Genomic DNA, 16,074 nt, shown 5'->3' on the forward strand with positions numbered 1-16,074 from the left:
ACCCACCCAGGCAACCTGGATTTAGTGATAAATGGTCATTCACACACACACACACACACACACACACTTCAACCTGCTTGCAGCCCCAAGAGACCAGTCAGTCACTTATCCCAGATCAACTGGTACCCTAGATCTTACCTACAAAGACAATGCTGGTAACCAATCTATAAATAAACTATCTAGAAGGTTTAACAACTAGGGAAAAGAAATAAGAGTTAATTACTGGTTAAAGAGAGCAAACCTACACTCAAAAATGAGTTGAGAACTAAATTCTATGAATGACAGAGTTGCAGTGATCTGTTAATTCAAAATGTCTTTCAGGTAATGCTTAATTTTTAATGAAAGAGGTGTCAGGTCTCAATCTATTTTTTTAATACTTTCATAACTGATGCAGAAAGCCCAAAGGTGCCACAGCAATGAGCTGCCAAGCCTAGAAGTGCTAGGGCTGAAATTAGGCATGGCTTTCAAGGCAACCCCAGGGATAATCCTGGGGAATCCCTTGCTTCAGTTTGGAGTCTTTTGCCTTATGAGAGTTCAAATAACAAAAAGATGAAAAATATTTGTGACCCTGTTCCCTCTTGAATTTGGCCTTCTAGTCCATGATATGAGCTCTCACGTACACACCTCACTTCACGTGCCTTGTTTAAGTGTGCATCACTTCTGTAATGCCAATGGGGGGGGGGAACATATGCAGACAAAAACTAGCAGAATCTGGCAATTTTGTGCATGGGCAATGGTGAACAAAATGTCTTGTGGGCCACAGATAGAACCACATGCCTTGGATGATAGGTTGCCCACCACTGCAGTACAGGCTGATAAAGATCCAGCTCTGTATCTAGAGGCTGTAATGACTCCACATCCTTTATGGATTGGAGGAAACATGTAAGATACTGACAGGAAGACTCCATTTGCACCCTGACCCTTTCAAAAGAAAGCACTTTTCTAAAAAGCCTAGGCATTCTGGCTATTTTGCTATCATCTCACATTAATGTTTAATTACATAACACTGTATATTTATTAGAGAATACAAGGTTAAAAAAATGAGCCTTCAATATGTAATGGAAGGTGGTGAAGATTTGTTTTGATCCTCAGCTCCCTTGGCAGTTTGTCCTACAGCTAAGGAGCAGCCCCGAGCAATCTGTCTCCTGCACAAATGAGCTTTATCCTGACAGTAATTTACATTGTGCCTGAGGAACAAAATTGTCGAAAGTCATATGCCATGGAAGATAACTTATAAATTAAGAGATGTGGTATGTATGCCCATCAGCCACTTCTATTCAGGTAGAAGTTTTATTAGTATGGGTAGCCTGCTCTAGAGAAACAGCAATTGGGAGAGCAAAATGAGATCTACTCATATTATTGTGAAGATTACCCCTTTATGGTGTGTGATGCTATATTGTGAAATCACGATATTCTTAGTATAATGCCCATCACCACACAGTGTTATTTCTCCTGTGAATAAAGTACTCAGACATTCTGAGCCATGCCCAGAATGACTCGTCAAATGAAAAGCTGTGTACGCTTAATTAGTGTGGGATGCCATAGTAACTTCTTCCCAAGCACAACAACAGGGGAATCTGCAATGACGAAGCACATCAGACAGCTGCAGCACAAATTATATCTAATCCTAAATGGGGTTGGAGCAGGCATTGAGGGCCCAAGTAGGTGGTGTCAAGTGCCCTCATTCCCAATAAGTGAGTAGGAATTGTCATAGTGGTTCATACTAATCATTTCCATGTGAATTTAGTGCTCATTTAGTTGCAAATGGAAGTCCCTGGAGAATGAAATCCTCTGTCTTCTATATCACAGGTTCCAAAAATCCAGACAGCTTCCTCACCTCTCCTTTACCAATGTGCATTAAGCCTCTCTAGGGTGAGAGTGTAGTTTAGATCCTAAGATCCATTCAGTTCTTCCCATCTCTGCTTGGGTGTGCCAGCAACAGTCCCAACGGTAGAGCCGTTTTTCCTCCAGTGTGGATACCCATTCACTGGGAACTGGACTGGAAAGAGCCCTGTGTATCTCACATAAATCATCACAGAGCCATTAAGGTCAGATACAGTGTGTGTTGTGTCCTGTTCTACAGCCCATCCACACAGCACACAGGTCTGTGACAGTCCAGACACAGAACCTGGCTCTTCAGTTTAATCTTTAAATTAAGGATATTACATTGTGGTTATCTGGCTAATTGTGTAGTCAATACAAATTGTATCGACTACATCAGGGCTACTCAACATGCAGCGGGGAGGGTGGCGGCGATAGGTGGCTGTAAAGCACACCTGTCGCGTCTGCCACAGTGGCAGTGCCTCCCTGAGCCAGGCCACGTCGGCACATGCACAAGAGCTGCTGGGGGCGACAAGAGACACGTGTGACAGCAGTGGCAGAGCTGGGCAGCAAGACAGAGGCAACGGTGGAGCCAGGCAATGAGACCAGGGTGAGAAAGGTCTGTGCTGGGGTTGGTGCTTGGGTAGTAATCAATATAATGGTCTTCTGTTGATACGTGTTTTAGTAGTTCAATTGCTCACTAAAGTGTTGTCAGATGCGTGGAAATCAGGTAAATATTGCATTTTATTATGATCAGCAGATGTGATTTAAATGGGACCTGCGCGTTGTGTAGTCTTGCCTTAGTCTTTGTATTCATGCCCGTCCGTATCAAAGCTATTTGTGTACATTTGCAACTGTGTTAGCGTGTAGTTTACATGATTAACCAATTGCAGCCCTCAGCATGTGCTGTGGGTATCATTGTGGCCCCTGGGCCTTCCAAAGTTGAGTAGCCCTGGACTACATGATTAGTTGATAAGGGACCGCTCTGCAAAGCTGCAGTGGGGGTAGCTCCGGGAGGCAGCTTGCTCAGTCCCGGCTCAGTCTCAGCTCGTGCTGGCTCTGGGAGCCACCTACGCCATGGCGCTGCATTTCAAATGTAGTAAGAGCTGCCAGGCTGAGTCCAGCAGCCCCTGTTCACAGGCAGAGGGGCAGGCGGCTCAGTGGAGATGATGCTGGGGGAAGTGGCTTTTAAGCTAGCACTGGCTACTGTTCTCTCCCCCCACACACACACCTCACACCCTGCTCCCCCTGCCTCAAAGAGGCAGCAAGGTGGGGAAGAGAGTAGTCGATACTCAACTAACTGAAAAGCTTATGCTTATCAGGTAGTCAACTAGTTGACTCCTCACTAACATCCCTCTCTCTAGAGACCCCTGGTTCTATCCCTAATGTCCACCAAGATGTCAGCCACCCCACCATCAGATGGTAACAACTTTCAGTTACTACCAACCCAGACTAAATGTTGAACTCTCTCTCAATTTCCAAATTCTTTAATCCCTCACAAAGTCACTATATTACAAATACACCCATACCCAATAAAGCAATGTCTCTGCACCCCCATGGTCTTGGCCATACAGAGATCTTTAGAACCTTCTCATAGTGCAGATTAATGTTGTATTGGACAAACAAATTGTTTTATTTCAAACTATTTATTGCTATGTCTAAAGCAATTGTGAAACAGCAGCAATTCCGAAACTGACTGGGGTACCAGAAAAATGCCAGTATTGTGTACTTCACAGTAGGCATGTTAGCATGTAGTTTACATGATTAACCAATAAGCCTGGTCTTATTGGTTGATCCTAATGATTACATGCACCAGTGCTGTATGAGAGGCAGCAGTGAGGGGGGGGGAGGTTGGAGCTGGCACCCACAGAGCTGCCTGCCATCCCCCTGCTGCCTCCCATAGAGGCAACAGTGCAGGTGGGAGCCGGTGCTCACATCAACTCCCATGGAGCCACCTGTCACCCTTGCGCTACTGCCTCTGATAGGGGCAACAGAGTGGGTGGTAAGGGGAGCAAGCAGGAGCCAGTAGACATAGGAAGCTGCTTTCAAGCTGACTCCCTGCGCATACCCGCTTGGCTCTCACAGAGCCAGTTGCCTTCCACTCTGCACTGCTGCCTCTCTATCATTGGCAGCAGTACGGGGAAAGTGAAGGGGGAAGCTGGCGCCCCATGCATATCAGCTCCCATGGAGCCCCCTGCCTCTCTATCAGTGCTTGAGGGGAGCCAGTTTAAAAGCTGGCTCCCTCCTAGCACTGACTCACACATGCCTCACCACCCACCCCCGGTATGTAAACATGTAACTGCTAAAATTTCAAGTGGTTACACATTTACACAAAATATAGTTAATATCCCTACCTCACATGCCCACCCAATTAAATGCCTGTTTAGGGTATCTTTAACAGAGAAAAGGCAACTTGAGGAGTGAGGAAAGAAACCTGTGGTTAAATTCTCTACACAGATTAATATGAGTAGGAGCTATATGCAATTCCACTGGAGTAGAGGATCAATTAATGATTCCCTGTTCTGTTCACTCCCTCAGAAACCAGGATACTGGGCTAAGAAGAGCCTTGGTCCGATCCAGTATCGTCATTCTTATGTTAATACTGCTCTGGAGGAACTATTAGTTTTCAGATAACAGAAAGCTGCATTTTAAAAAAGCATTTGTAGGGTGGAAAGGTGGTCTGAATGAAAACTGAAAGAGCAATGCTCTTCTAAATCTGCCCAAAGAAAGAACAGTGGGTCTGAGACATGTGACTTGCCCCCATCTTTCTATAGGATGTTGACTCTGAATCATAATGAACAATTAAATGTCAGCACTGTTAATTGTTTCACCTTTTATCACCCAGACAATTTGAATTTTTATTCTCCTTGGAGATTTCAAAAGGCAGAGATGAAAGAGACATATTGGGGCATTTTATACGTCTCTAGATGCCATGTGAAGATTTTACAATAACATTTTCTCTAGTGCTGTGTCCAACCTAGTTTTAAGTACCTTCAGCTATTGAGCCTCTCCCTTCCTCTTGAGAAACTTACAGACCAATCGATCGGTCACTTCTGGGTAGCTGTTCCTGTTTTATTCTAGTCTAAGTTTCCTTTCTTTATATGGACTTGTGTCTAACTACTCCTGGTTGCCAGCAAACTACGCCTACAGAGAAGAGGGGAAAAGAAACATGGCTGTGAGGGATGGAGAGCCATAATGGGGAGGAAGAAGAGTAAACAGCAGCTTTCAAGGGAAGGGATATGGGCATGAGTAGAGCCCTAGGATTTTGACTTCTGGGTATCTGTAAATATTGATGATGGCGGAGGAGAAAGGGAGGGTTATATTCAACTGTCAAAGAAGAATCGTTAAAACAAAAGCAGGAAAATGGAAAGTTAGCACAAAAACAATGCCTCTAAGTTCAAGTAGACAATGGATTCAACTGTCAAAGGAGTCTGTGTTTCTGACTTCTCTGGAGATATTCAAGACAAGACTATATAAGGAGCTACTGGGGCTACAAAAGAAAGGTATTAAAATGATTTTGTAGTTAAGCAATCGGAGGGGAAGGAATGGCCTATAAAAGCAGGAAATTCCTTCCTTTTCCTGGTACAGTACTTACAAATCTAGTAAAAACCCATGAGAAATGTTGTTCACACAAACTGTAATCATATTTCAAAGTGAAATCTCTACTTTTCCCCCCAAAATCATCCCAAGATTCATCCATGTTAGTCTAGATAATTCATTTTTTGTTAAAAACCCTCACATTTGAGGTTTTTTTTATTTATATAAATTCAAATCTTATGCATTGGAGCAATTGGAAAAAAACCTTTAATTTCTCTCTCTCTCTTTCTCTCAGAAATAAAGTTCAATTCTAGTCAGATCCCAAATGGCAAATTTCAGTCAAGGACAGCATTTTCCAGCTCAGGTATGTAATCTAAAAAAAACAAAGTCAATAATAAAAAGAATGCCATAACCTTAAAACAAATTTTCACAAGTGATAGAGTACTTTAAAGACAACTTTGCAAAAGCAGAAAAAAGATCATTGTTAACATAATTGGTAATAAATTGCTGCAAGCAAATGATAGTTACCAATTTAGATCTATAATCCATGAGACAGATGGAGGCTTTGCTGTGAGTGTATGAATCAAGATTGGTCACACTGTTGAACCTGTGATGTAGAAGCAAAAGGATTACAATGTGTATGATAAAGATGGATAGAGAAAGTATTATAGAAGAACAGATTAACTACAATAAATAGACAAGTTATACTGGGAAAACACTGCTGTAAAAGAGCCTGAACCCCAGTGAAAGATTCCCATTGACTTAAAACAGGATCCAAGCCTGAATTATAGACTTGCAGAGATATTCAGTTAATATCTATTTAAGGATACTAGTCCATAACACTGATAAAGGGATGCTATCTAGGTTGTATAACCAAAAATCAGACCCTCCAAATAAGTTCTTGATACCTGTCAAGAGGGAATATTTGTATGCTTCTAGCAAACAGGCAGTGAAATGAATGGAACCAAGAAGAAAACACACCTTAAAATTCATATACAACTCAGGTTTTGTATGTTGTCTGGGTAAAATTCTAACCTGATACCTTTCTCTAAGGACCAAATATAGAAGGATTTGGCAAAAATGGTTGTTACTCCACATACAAAAGGTCTAAATAAAAAATAAAACCTTGAAGTCAATAATTACTCCAGATTTACACTAGTGGCAGTGAACATAAATGACCTCTTACTTCTAATTAAACCTAGAGGCCAAATTTATCTCTGACATAACTCTCCAAAAGTAAAGGGAAGAATACTATCCCCCTAATATCTTGTTTAACTTTATACTGTACCTGTGTACTAGAGAAACTGTTTTAACATGGGGCAAATTCAGACCGGATGTAAAATGTAATGAATTTGCACCCATTTCCTCCACATCTGAATTTGCTCCAATTTGCCCATGGAGGCTCCTAGGAATTATCATGATCCATATGTTGGAGAATTGTCTCATTTAGCAAATATCTGTTGGTACAAATCTTTGTTTCTAGAGGAATTTTCACTTCTCTGTAGTAAACTACATTTACTGTTTGTTGTCCCTGTCACCTAACATCTCCTACTACAGGCAGTCCCCGGGTTACATCGGATCCCTACTTACAAACGGGGTGAGGCAACCCCGCACTAGCTGCTTCCCGCCAGCAGACCAGGGAGACGCAGAGCGGCTTCTCTCAGCAGACACCTCAGCTTGAGAAAAAAGGACTGAGGGAAGTGAGGTGTGGGAGAATAAAACTGAGCTCTGGAGATATGTTTGGCTAGAGTTTCCCCTACAATATGTACCAGTTCCGACTTCCATACAAATTCAACTTAAGAACAAACCTACAGTCCCTATCTTGTTCGTAACCCGGGGACTGCCTGTATATGCATGGGAGCTATGGGTAGCAGGAGTGCCACTCTCGCAGGTTTTCGGTAGGGCCTCAGTCACAATCCCAGATGCCGGCCTCAACCCCCCTTATGCCTGCCTGGGTCCCCCACTCCTGGAAACATGGTCCTGCTCCTTGCCCCAGCTCAGGATGGGAGGAGAGTGGGGGTGATTGGGACTGGCTTGCAGCACTCGCGCTCTCTGAAGTATTCCAGCACCACTGCCCTTTACTTCTGAGCAGAGTTACAGTATTCCTTCTGATGTGCTTTGCCTCCAATGCAAACTATTATCCATGAGTTCGGAGGGCTTATTTTCAGAACTTTCACCTGAATTTCATCCAGGAGTTGAAGATGTGAAAGGCTTTCAAACAGCAAAGACAACACTAAAACATTAAGATATTCACTTGTCCCACCCTGCACTGGGAGCCGTAGTCGGGAGCCGCAGGCCAAGCTGGGTACAAGAGCCAGATGGTGGTCTGGGCTAGGACCAGAATGGAGCTAGGGGCAGAGGAGGACTGGATATCACTCCCTCCCCACCTCCATGAGGCTAGTCCAGGCCTGCTACATTTCCCTGAATTATTGTTCTATGGCCCCCTAGAGGGACATACTCCACAGTTTGAGGGCCTCTGACCTATGGGTTACCCTTCCACTCCTCACCTTCCCAAAGGAAGCCGGAAGCTAGAGAATTAGCCATTGGCTCATTGCTTATTATTTTTTCTATTAAGGATGGTGATTTTATTTTGATATCACAGTCGATCCTTGGGAGAGAGAGATTGTTCCTTTTCAACTGTTTTAGCCTATTCTGTGGCTGAATAGGCTATTTTTATGCTGATAGTTCACCTAGACACAGGTTCTTATTTTGCACATAATGGGGGCTCTAGATCACACTCTATTCGCACGTGTGTTCCTCATTTTCCTCAACACGTTTTTTAACAAACATCAAAAAGAACAATTGAGGATAAATATCTGACATGAACTGCACCTGCAATTCCAGGGCATGGAGTTAGAAGAAGGAAGGGGTTCTAAACTCTTCCTTCCCATGTCTGCTCATCCTTACTGCAACAAAAATTGCTACAGCTTAAGTGTTGCTGAAAAATTCTCCCTCTTGCAGTGCTCCTTAAAAGCAACTTCCATAATGACATGGAGATTGTCTTTTCTCCTCCCCAGCCTGTGTCTTGACCTGACACTTTGGAATTTAAATTAGATTTATCTAATCTTTAATTATTGTTTTAGAGAAAAAAAAGGAGGATCTGTGGAGCAGTCTTGACATGTAAAACATCAGAGTTACTAGCACAGAATGGGAGCTTAAAAACCATTTACTGGTGTCGTGGTGTTATTACAAAAGACAGTGGCCCATTCCAGGGAAGAGACACACAGGGATTATGGGAAATAACTTTAACCTGTGTGACTGGATTCAATATCCTCTGGAGGTCCCTTCCAGTTCTAGTGTTCTATGATTCTATGATAGGAAGCAATGTGCTCAAATTATTGCATAGGAGTCAGGAGAGCTAGGTTTTGTCTGTTCTGCCTACAACCTGCTGAATGACCGTGGGTGAGTCACTTGCACTCTGGTGCCTCAGTTTCCCAATTGTGCAATAGGAACCATGTTACCAAAGATCGGATGTGAAAGACTTTGAGCTCCACAGATGAAGTGCTATATGAAGGCTACCTGTTGTAACCCCAAGAATTTTCACATTGATCTTTGAGACAAAGCAGTTACCTTACAGCAGACATTTAACCCTTCCTTGAAATTGCTTACAGCTAATGTGGAAGAAGCAGCTAAGTCAACCTGTTATTTGTTTCTGGGAGTGACATGTAGGAGCAGGGCCAGAATAAAGCAATTTAGAGCCCTAGGCACATGATACGGACCCCCTTGTAACTAACTCCCAAAAGGGCCATAGAGAAATCTTCCAGGCAGCTAGAGTGGCTAGGAAGAAACCAGCCAATCAGGGGCCAGGAGGAACTATATAAGAAGCTGCAGGGGTGAGGCATCTTAGTTGTAGCTTAGACCTGGAAGGGAGAAGGTTGGTGGTGGTTGGCTGATAGAACCAGGGACAGCTCAGCGTGGAAAGCTGTGGAGCAACTAATGAATTGCAATAGAGCTCTGAAGTAAGGGTGAGGCCTTGCTTGCAGGAGAGGAAGCCCTGGAGTCACCTCTCTCATTTGGAGTGAGGCAACAAACTGAAGGAATAGTGTTGAACTGAGAGAGACTCTACAGAGGGCACTGGGGTGGGTTGCTGTTAGAGGTGTACCCCAAATGGGATGTGTGATCACACAGGCTATGTCTACACTGCACTGAAATATGCAAATGAGGCTAAGCATGGAATATTGCTGAGCCTCATTTGCATAATTAATGAGCAGCTGCTTTTTGCGCAAGAGGCTTTTGCGCAAAAAGGAACCGTCTGCACGGCTACTTCTTGCGCAAAAACCCCCTCTTGTGCAAGAGCCATTTTTCTGGGAAAAACGCGCCTTGATCTACATTTGAAATCCTAGGACTTACTAACTGCTAAAAACAATTAAAAACTCTCCTGCACCACTCAATCTCCATGACATGCTTGCCCAGTGCTTTGGAGCTGAACTGCTTATTTTCTTCTTAGACTGTGAGTGCCTCAGGCTGAGGGACTGCCTCTTACTCTATGGACTGAGCAGCACTCAACACACCAGTCCCAAACAGGCAAGGACAATATTATTATAATTGTACTTTCATACAGATTGGTAAACAGGCACAGAGAAATTAAAGAACTTGTTGACTATCAGAGCAGGCCAGTGGACAGGGTGAGAACAGAACCCAGGGAGTTTGGACACCACCCATACCAGAGGTAGGTAATTTTCTCAGGGAGCCACAATGAATTTTGGTACATGGTCCCAGGAGGAGTGGGACTAGGGACTAGCCTCCCTCCAAAGCCTCCAGTCCCAAACAATCTGAAGTAAAAACACAGCAAAGCCCTGCCACTACTGTGTTGCCTAGCAGCCACCCGGGATCACAGCAGCTATTTAAAAGGTTCACGGCTTTGGCCCCTGCTGGGGTAGCACTGCAGCTGGGAACCTGGAAATGTGGTGGCGTGGGCAGCAGAATATAAATACCGGCCAGATGCAGTTTGCAGGCTGGATCCAGCTCCCGGGCCACATCTTGCCCAGCCCTGACCTATACGCTATTAAATCCCCAGATGTATAGTATAATATCCCCAAAATGGAGTAAGTCTCACTGCTTGATGCCAAAGATCGAATATTTTTTCACCATGGACCTTTGGCCCGACCTAGTCTGGCCATTCTAGAATTATGTTCAGAATGGCAATTGCCCTGCTACTACATACACTGCACATTAAAAGATGGTATTCTACAAAGACTAGGGTGCCTGAAAGAAGCTGCTCCTTGGAAGCAGGGGGAGGAACGATGACTGTTAAGATCTAAAAGTACCGTATGGCTTTGATTCATCACAATTTAGTTCAAATACAATACATTAGCAAGCAAAGAGTGCAGCACAGCTTTGTCAAAATTACAAGACAAACTTGATTATAAAATTGGATTAGTTGCCAGTTTCTTTAATCTGGTTTAAGCCATCATTATAAATTGCCCTGGTATAACAGCCTCTTAAAGACAGCGATTACTTCAAGGTCAGGGTAAATACATAAACTGCCTTGATAACTATAAAGAGGCTAAAGTCTTGTTTAATTGCCTGCACACATGGAAGGCATATAGGTCTGATCCTGCACCATTGGAATCTTGTGGCAACACTCTTATTGACTTGTAGAATCAGCCTTCTGTGCCTAACCCATTGAGCCTCCAACTCTTATGGAAGTCAGTGGATTTGGGAATAGGTAACCCTTCCAAGAGGTGTTCAGGACCTGGCAGAACTGGGCCCTATTAGTTAATTTTCTACAGAAGAAAACCATACGACTTGTTCTGGCCTTAGTGTGACATTGCTTTTGACCCTACAGGACAATAATAATATAGTCATCAAACCTCACCTTACAACATGGTGGCAGTATTCATGGATGAAAACTTGAAAATAGGGTGGGAGGGAATAGTTAAGGACATATCTCCAAAATAGGCAGAGATTAGCTGGATTGGGTGAAACAGAAGCACTACAAGAGAACAGCTAGTTTCTCAGTCCATTTGTTTAAGTCGGTAGATCATGAAGCAAACCTGCAGTAGCCACCCCTGGTTGAAGCTGAAGTAGCTTCCCACTCTAAGCCCAGTTTCCAAACTCACTTGTCTGGAAACGAATAGTTAAGGGATCCATACCCTTCCCATCTACAAAGTCTTCTTCACTCTATCACCCATCCAAGCATAACTTCCTTCCCTTGTTTGGTTCAGAAACAAATATGTTGCTGGATGCCTGTTTTCTATTTATGTATATTAAATGCAAATATTTTTGGAAAGAATATTGTTTGAGTGCATTTAGCCATGACAGAGCACCATACATTTCTGATCAAAAGGTTGATGGAACAGAAAAATATTCAATGGAACTGGAATAATTGATCTGTTTTTGTTTTTATAAAATGCTTGTCACATGTTGCAAATTAATATGCATATATAAAGAGCTTACAAGTTTGTACTTTTTAATTTTATTGTAACTGTGAACATATACATGTTTTGTAGTAAGTAATCCTGTTAGTGCAACAATGAGAAATACTATTCCTCTCAAACAGAAAAAATGATTTGACATCTTACAAGTTTGATGGTTTTTCATTTTTGCTTGTCTTTTTATATGTTAGGGGGAAAAGTTAAGATTGGAGAAGTGTGAAAAAACACACAAACGATTCAGTAATTGCTGAATTATTACATAGCAGTGGAAACGTAGTTAAATTATCTTGCCTGTTTCCAGACTTTCCAATATTTGGAAATTTTTGAAGTTGCAGACTTTTTGCAGCTAAAGTATGTTATTTGAATCTTCGCTTTTAATATAATTTTTCATTTAGGAAAACAAATACACATTTTTTCTACACCACTTGATATTTTCCCCTTACTATATAAAAGATAGGAATTGAAAGATTAGAGTATTTATTATAATCAGGCAAAATTTCCTCTGACTTAATAGGAATTTTGTTTGTGGTAAGGAGCACAGGACTAAATCTAAAGACTAAATTTTAAATATAGAACTCAAACAATATCTTAAATATTTACAAGGCATCCTAGCTGTATTTATTCCAATCCATCAGTAACCCTAACTCAGTGGACTCTCTGAAGAATTGTTAACTTTTGCATACATTTCATTCAATAAAATATATTGTCTTGTATCATTCCCAGACTACCCCTTGGTTTAAGATACATTACTTTAAAAATAGAAATGTAGCCGTGTTAGTCTGGTGTAGCTGAAGCAAAATGCAGGACTATGTAGCACTTTAAAGACTAACAAGATGGTTTATTAGATGATGAGCTTTCATGGGCCAGACCCACTTCCACAGATCAAATAGTGGAAGAAAATAGTCACAACCATATATACCAAAGGATGCAATTAAAAAAAAAAAAAAAAAGGAACACATATGAAAAGGACAAATCACATTTCAGCATAGAAGAGGGATGCGGGGGGGGGAGGGAGGAAGGAAGTTAAGTGTCTGTGAGTTAACGATATTAGAGGTGGGGAAAGGTAGATGTCTGTGAGCTAATGGTATTAGAGGTGATAATTGGGGAAGCTAACTTTGTAATGGGTAAGGTAGTTTGGGTCTTTGTTCAATCCCCCCCGGAGAGTGTCGTATTTTAGCATGAATGACAGTTCAGAGGATTCCCTTTCAAGTGCAGATGTAAAAGGTCTTTGTAGCAGAATGCAGGTAGTTAAGTTGTTGAGACAGTGACCTTTCTGGTTGAAATGGCAAGAAATTGTTTTTTCTTTGTGATCCTGTCTGATATCTGTTTTGTGGGCATTAATCCTTTGGCGAAGTGTCTGAGACGTTTGTCCAATGTACATAGCAGACGGACACTTTCGGCACATGATAGCATAAATTATATTTCTGGATGCACAGGAATATGTGTTCTTGATCTTGTAACTGGCATGGTTAGGTCCAATAATGGTATCAGCAGAATGAATATGTGGACAAAGCTGGCAACGGGGTTTGTTGCAAGGGAAGGTACCAGGGTTGGTATTAGTGTGGTATGTCCTGTGGTTGTTGGGAAGAATCATCTTGAGGTTAGGTGGTTGTCTATAGGAGACTATGGGTCTGTCTCCCAGAGCCTCTTGGAGTATGGTATCCTGTTCCAGTATAGGCTGTAGTTTATTGATAATGTGTTGGACAGGTTTAAGTTGGGGGCTGTAGGTGATGACAAGTGGTGTTCTATTGTTGGTTTTCTTGGGTCTATCTTGAAGTAAATGGTTTCTAGGTATTCGTCTGGCTCTTTCAATTTGCATTTCAACCAGAAAGGACACTGTCTCAACGACTTAACTACCTGCATTCTGCTACAAAGACATTTTACATCTGCACTTGAAAGGGAATCCTCTGAACTGTCATTCATGCTAAAATATGACACTCTCCGGGGGGGATTGAACAAAGACCCAAATTACCTTACCCATTACAAAGATAGCTTCCCCAATTATCACCTCTAATACCATTAGCTCACAGACATCTACCTTTCCCCACCTCTAATATCGTTAACTCACAGATACTTACCTTCCTTCCCCCCCCCCCCGCATCCCCATTCTGTTCTGAAATGTGATTTGTTCTTTTCATACGTGTTCATTTTTTTAAATTGTATCCTTTGGTATATATGGTTGTGACTATTTTCTTCCACTATTTGATCTGAGGAAGTGGGTCTGGCCCACGAAAGCTCATCATCTAATAAACCATCTTGTTAGTCTTTGAAGTGCTACATAATCCTGCATCTTACTTTAAAAATGCTCTCCTTGGTTTTAAACTTTGGCGTAGAAATTATCAGCCCTAAGGTATAGTATTAATCCTTCTGGAGCCTACTTTCAGTCAGCACCACAGCAGGTTGGGACTAATAATGTGGCATCATCCAGGTGTACCACATCTCAGTGCTTTTTCATACACATTACAACAAAACAGATTAAAACAGAAGCACAAGACACGAGGAGTCCTGTGGCACCTTCTAGACTAACTGAAGTGTAGGAGCATAAGCTTTCGTGGGCAAAGACCCACTTCGTCAGATGCATGTCCTCGTCGCTTTTGCAGATTCAGACTAACACGGCTACCCCTCTGATACTTGACACAGCACAAGACAGTGACACTGGCACCCCTGGATTCCTTTCACTCCTTTCTTTCCCCATTCTCTGTTGATGGCTGTTTTTCAAAAGAAAGCAAGTTAATTTAAAAATGGGGGGGGGGACAAGTTTACAGTGGAGGGTAAGTGAACAAGGAAAGAGAATTAGAGACTGTTACTTCTTTAACTTCTCCTTTGTTCAGCCTTGAATGACGCCTGTCTCTCTCTTTCTCTCACACACACACACACACACAAGCACTGCACACTGCCTTCTCTTTTGATCAAATAACCCAAACTTCACTCTTTATCATTCTCTACACACAAGTATTTGTTATTTACATTAATAGTAGTACATTTTCACCCTATTAAGATAAAAACTTATTTTATGGGACTTCAGTAATCTTCATCTCCATCTAGTACAGTGATTACTTTGCAGCTAAGTACAGTGTGGGCACGGTCAGGAATAAAGAACAGTACTTGAAGGATAAATACAGAGGATCTGTGCGAATTAAAAATAGCCCCTAGGGAAGAAGCACCAGGAGGCTGTAAAACATCCTTTTAGATGTAGACAAACTCTGGAAGTTAAATCACACTCTTTCCAACTCTTGTTTGAAGAAACATAGAAGTCGTGGGGGGTCACGGGGTTCAGAAAAGGGGCAGTTTCAGCCAGCAAAGCATTGGCTGCGACTCTCTAGGGTCCCAGCCCCTGCTGAAGCAGTGAGCCCCAGGGGTCCTCGCTCTCCGCGGACAGAAGGGCGGCTTTGGAAGCCTTTCGCGTGTGGTTGTTTCGAGGTTTGGAAACCTCCCCCTCCTCCCGACCCCACACCACCTCTCCATACCATGCCCGAGCCCGCCAGCTGGCCTGCCCTCCTCCCGACCCTGCCAGGGTGGGAGCTGCCCGGGGACGGGTGCAGGCGCACCCCGGGTCTACGGGTGGGATGCTCCAGCCCAGGCACCTGCTGCCCGGCGCCCCGAGCCTTGCAGGGGCGGGGGAAAGTTGGAGCAACCCAGGCAGCCGCGACCGCTCTTACCTTGGGCGCAGGGAGCGCCGGCCGGGGCAGGAGGCAGCCAGCGGGTTCTCGCCTGCCCGAGCCGTGCAGCTGAGCAGAGGCTCCTGCCCGGGCCAAGAGCGGGAGCACCTGGGAGGGCGCGGAGGGCGGAGCTAAGGGCGCTGGAGGCTGCTGCAGCCGCCTGCTCTCCCCGCTGGGAGCTGGGCGTCAGCTCGCCGGCGCTGCAGCTGCTTGGTCCCCCACCTGCTGCGGGAGCCTTAGCCTGCGGGAGCCCCCGGGGCGTGGCCGCGGGTACAGGCAGGGTCAGACTGCGCGCTCAGCCGCACTCCTGCGCGCACCGGGTGCACCCCAGCGACACCTGTGTGTGCGCACGGGCGGGTTACACCCCTGCTACACCTGTGCGCGCAACTATTACACCCCCCAGCACTACACCTATTACATCCCAACTACACTTGTGCACACACACACACACACACACCAGTTACACTCCAGCTATCCCTGTGCATGCACACACCCAGCTGCACTTGGGTACATCCATCTCATACACACCCACACCAGTTACACCCCTCCTATATCTTGTGCACACACACAGGCTACACCTGTGCACACATACACACACCAATTACACCCCAGGTACATCTGTGCACAAACATACACATTGGTTACAGCCAGGTTATACATGTTTGCACCCACACCTCAGT

General features: G+C 43.7%; 1 protein-coding gene across 2 annotated transcripts in view; it reads right to left on the reverse strand.

Moving 5' to 3' along the window:
- RAB3B (RAB3B, member RAS oncogene family) overlaps positions 1 to 15,855 on the reverse strand; it is a 161,430-nt gene extending 145,575 nt beyond the window's left edge. The window contains exons 1-2 of one of the 2 annotated variants that reach the window (XM_075935966.2): positions 15,395 to 15,855; positions 5,887 to 5,965 (exon numbers count right to left, since the gene is read on the reverse strand). In XM_075935966.2, coding sequence (XP_075792081.1) covers positions 5,887 to 5,907 — 21 coding nt within the window. In that variant the 5' untranslated portion in view covers positions 5,908 to 5,965; positions 15,395 to 15,855. The remainder of the gene's footprint in view (positions 1 to 5,886; positions 5,966 to 15,394) is intronic. The other variant, XM_075935967.2, reaches the window with a different exon arrangement.
- Positions 15,856 to 16,074: the final 219 nt, after the last annotated feature.

Source organism: Pelodiscus sinensis, chromosome 9, assembly GCF_052426305.1.
Source record: "Pelodiscus sinensis isolate ZL-2025 chromosome 9, ASM5242630v1, whole genome shotgun sequence".
Classification (NCBI taxonomy): domain Eukaryota; kingdom Metazoa; phylum Chordata; order Testudines; family Trionychidae; genus Pelodiscus; species Pelodiscus sinensis.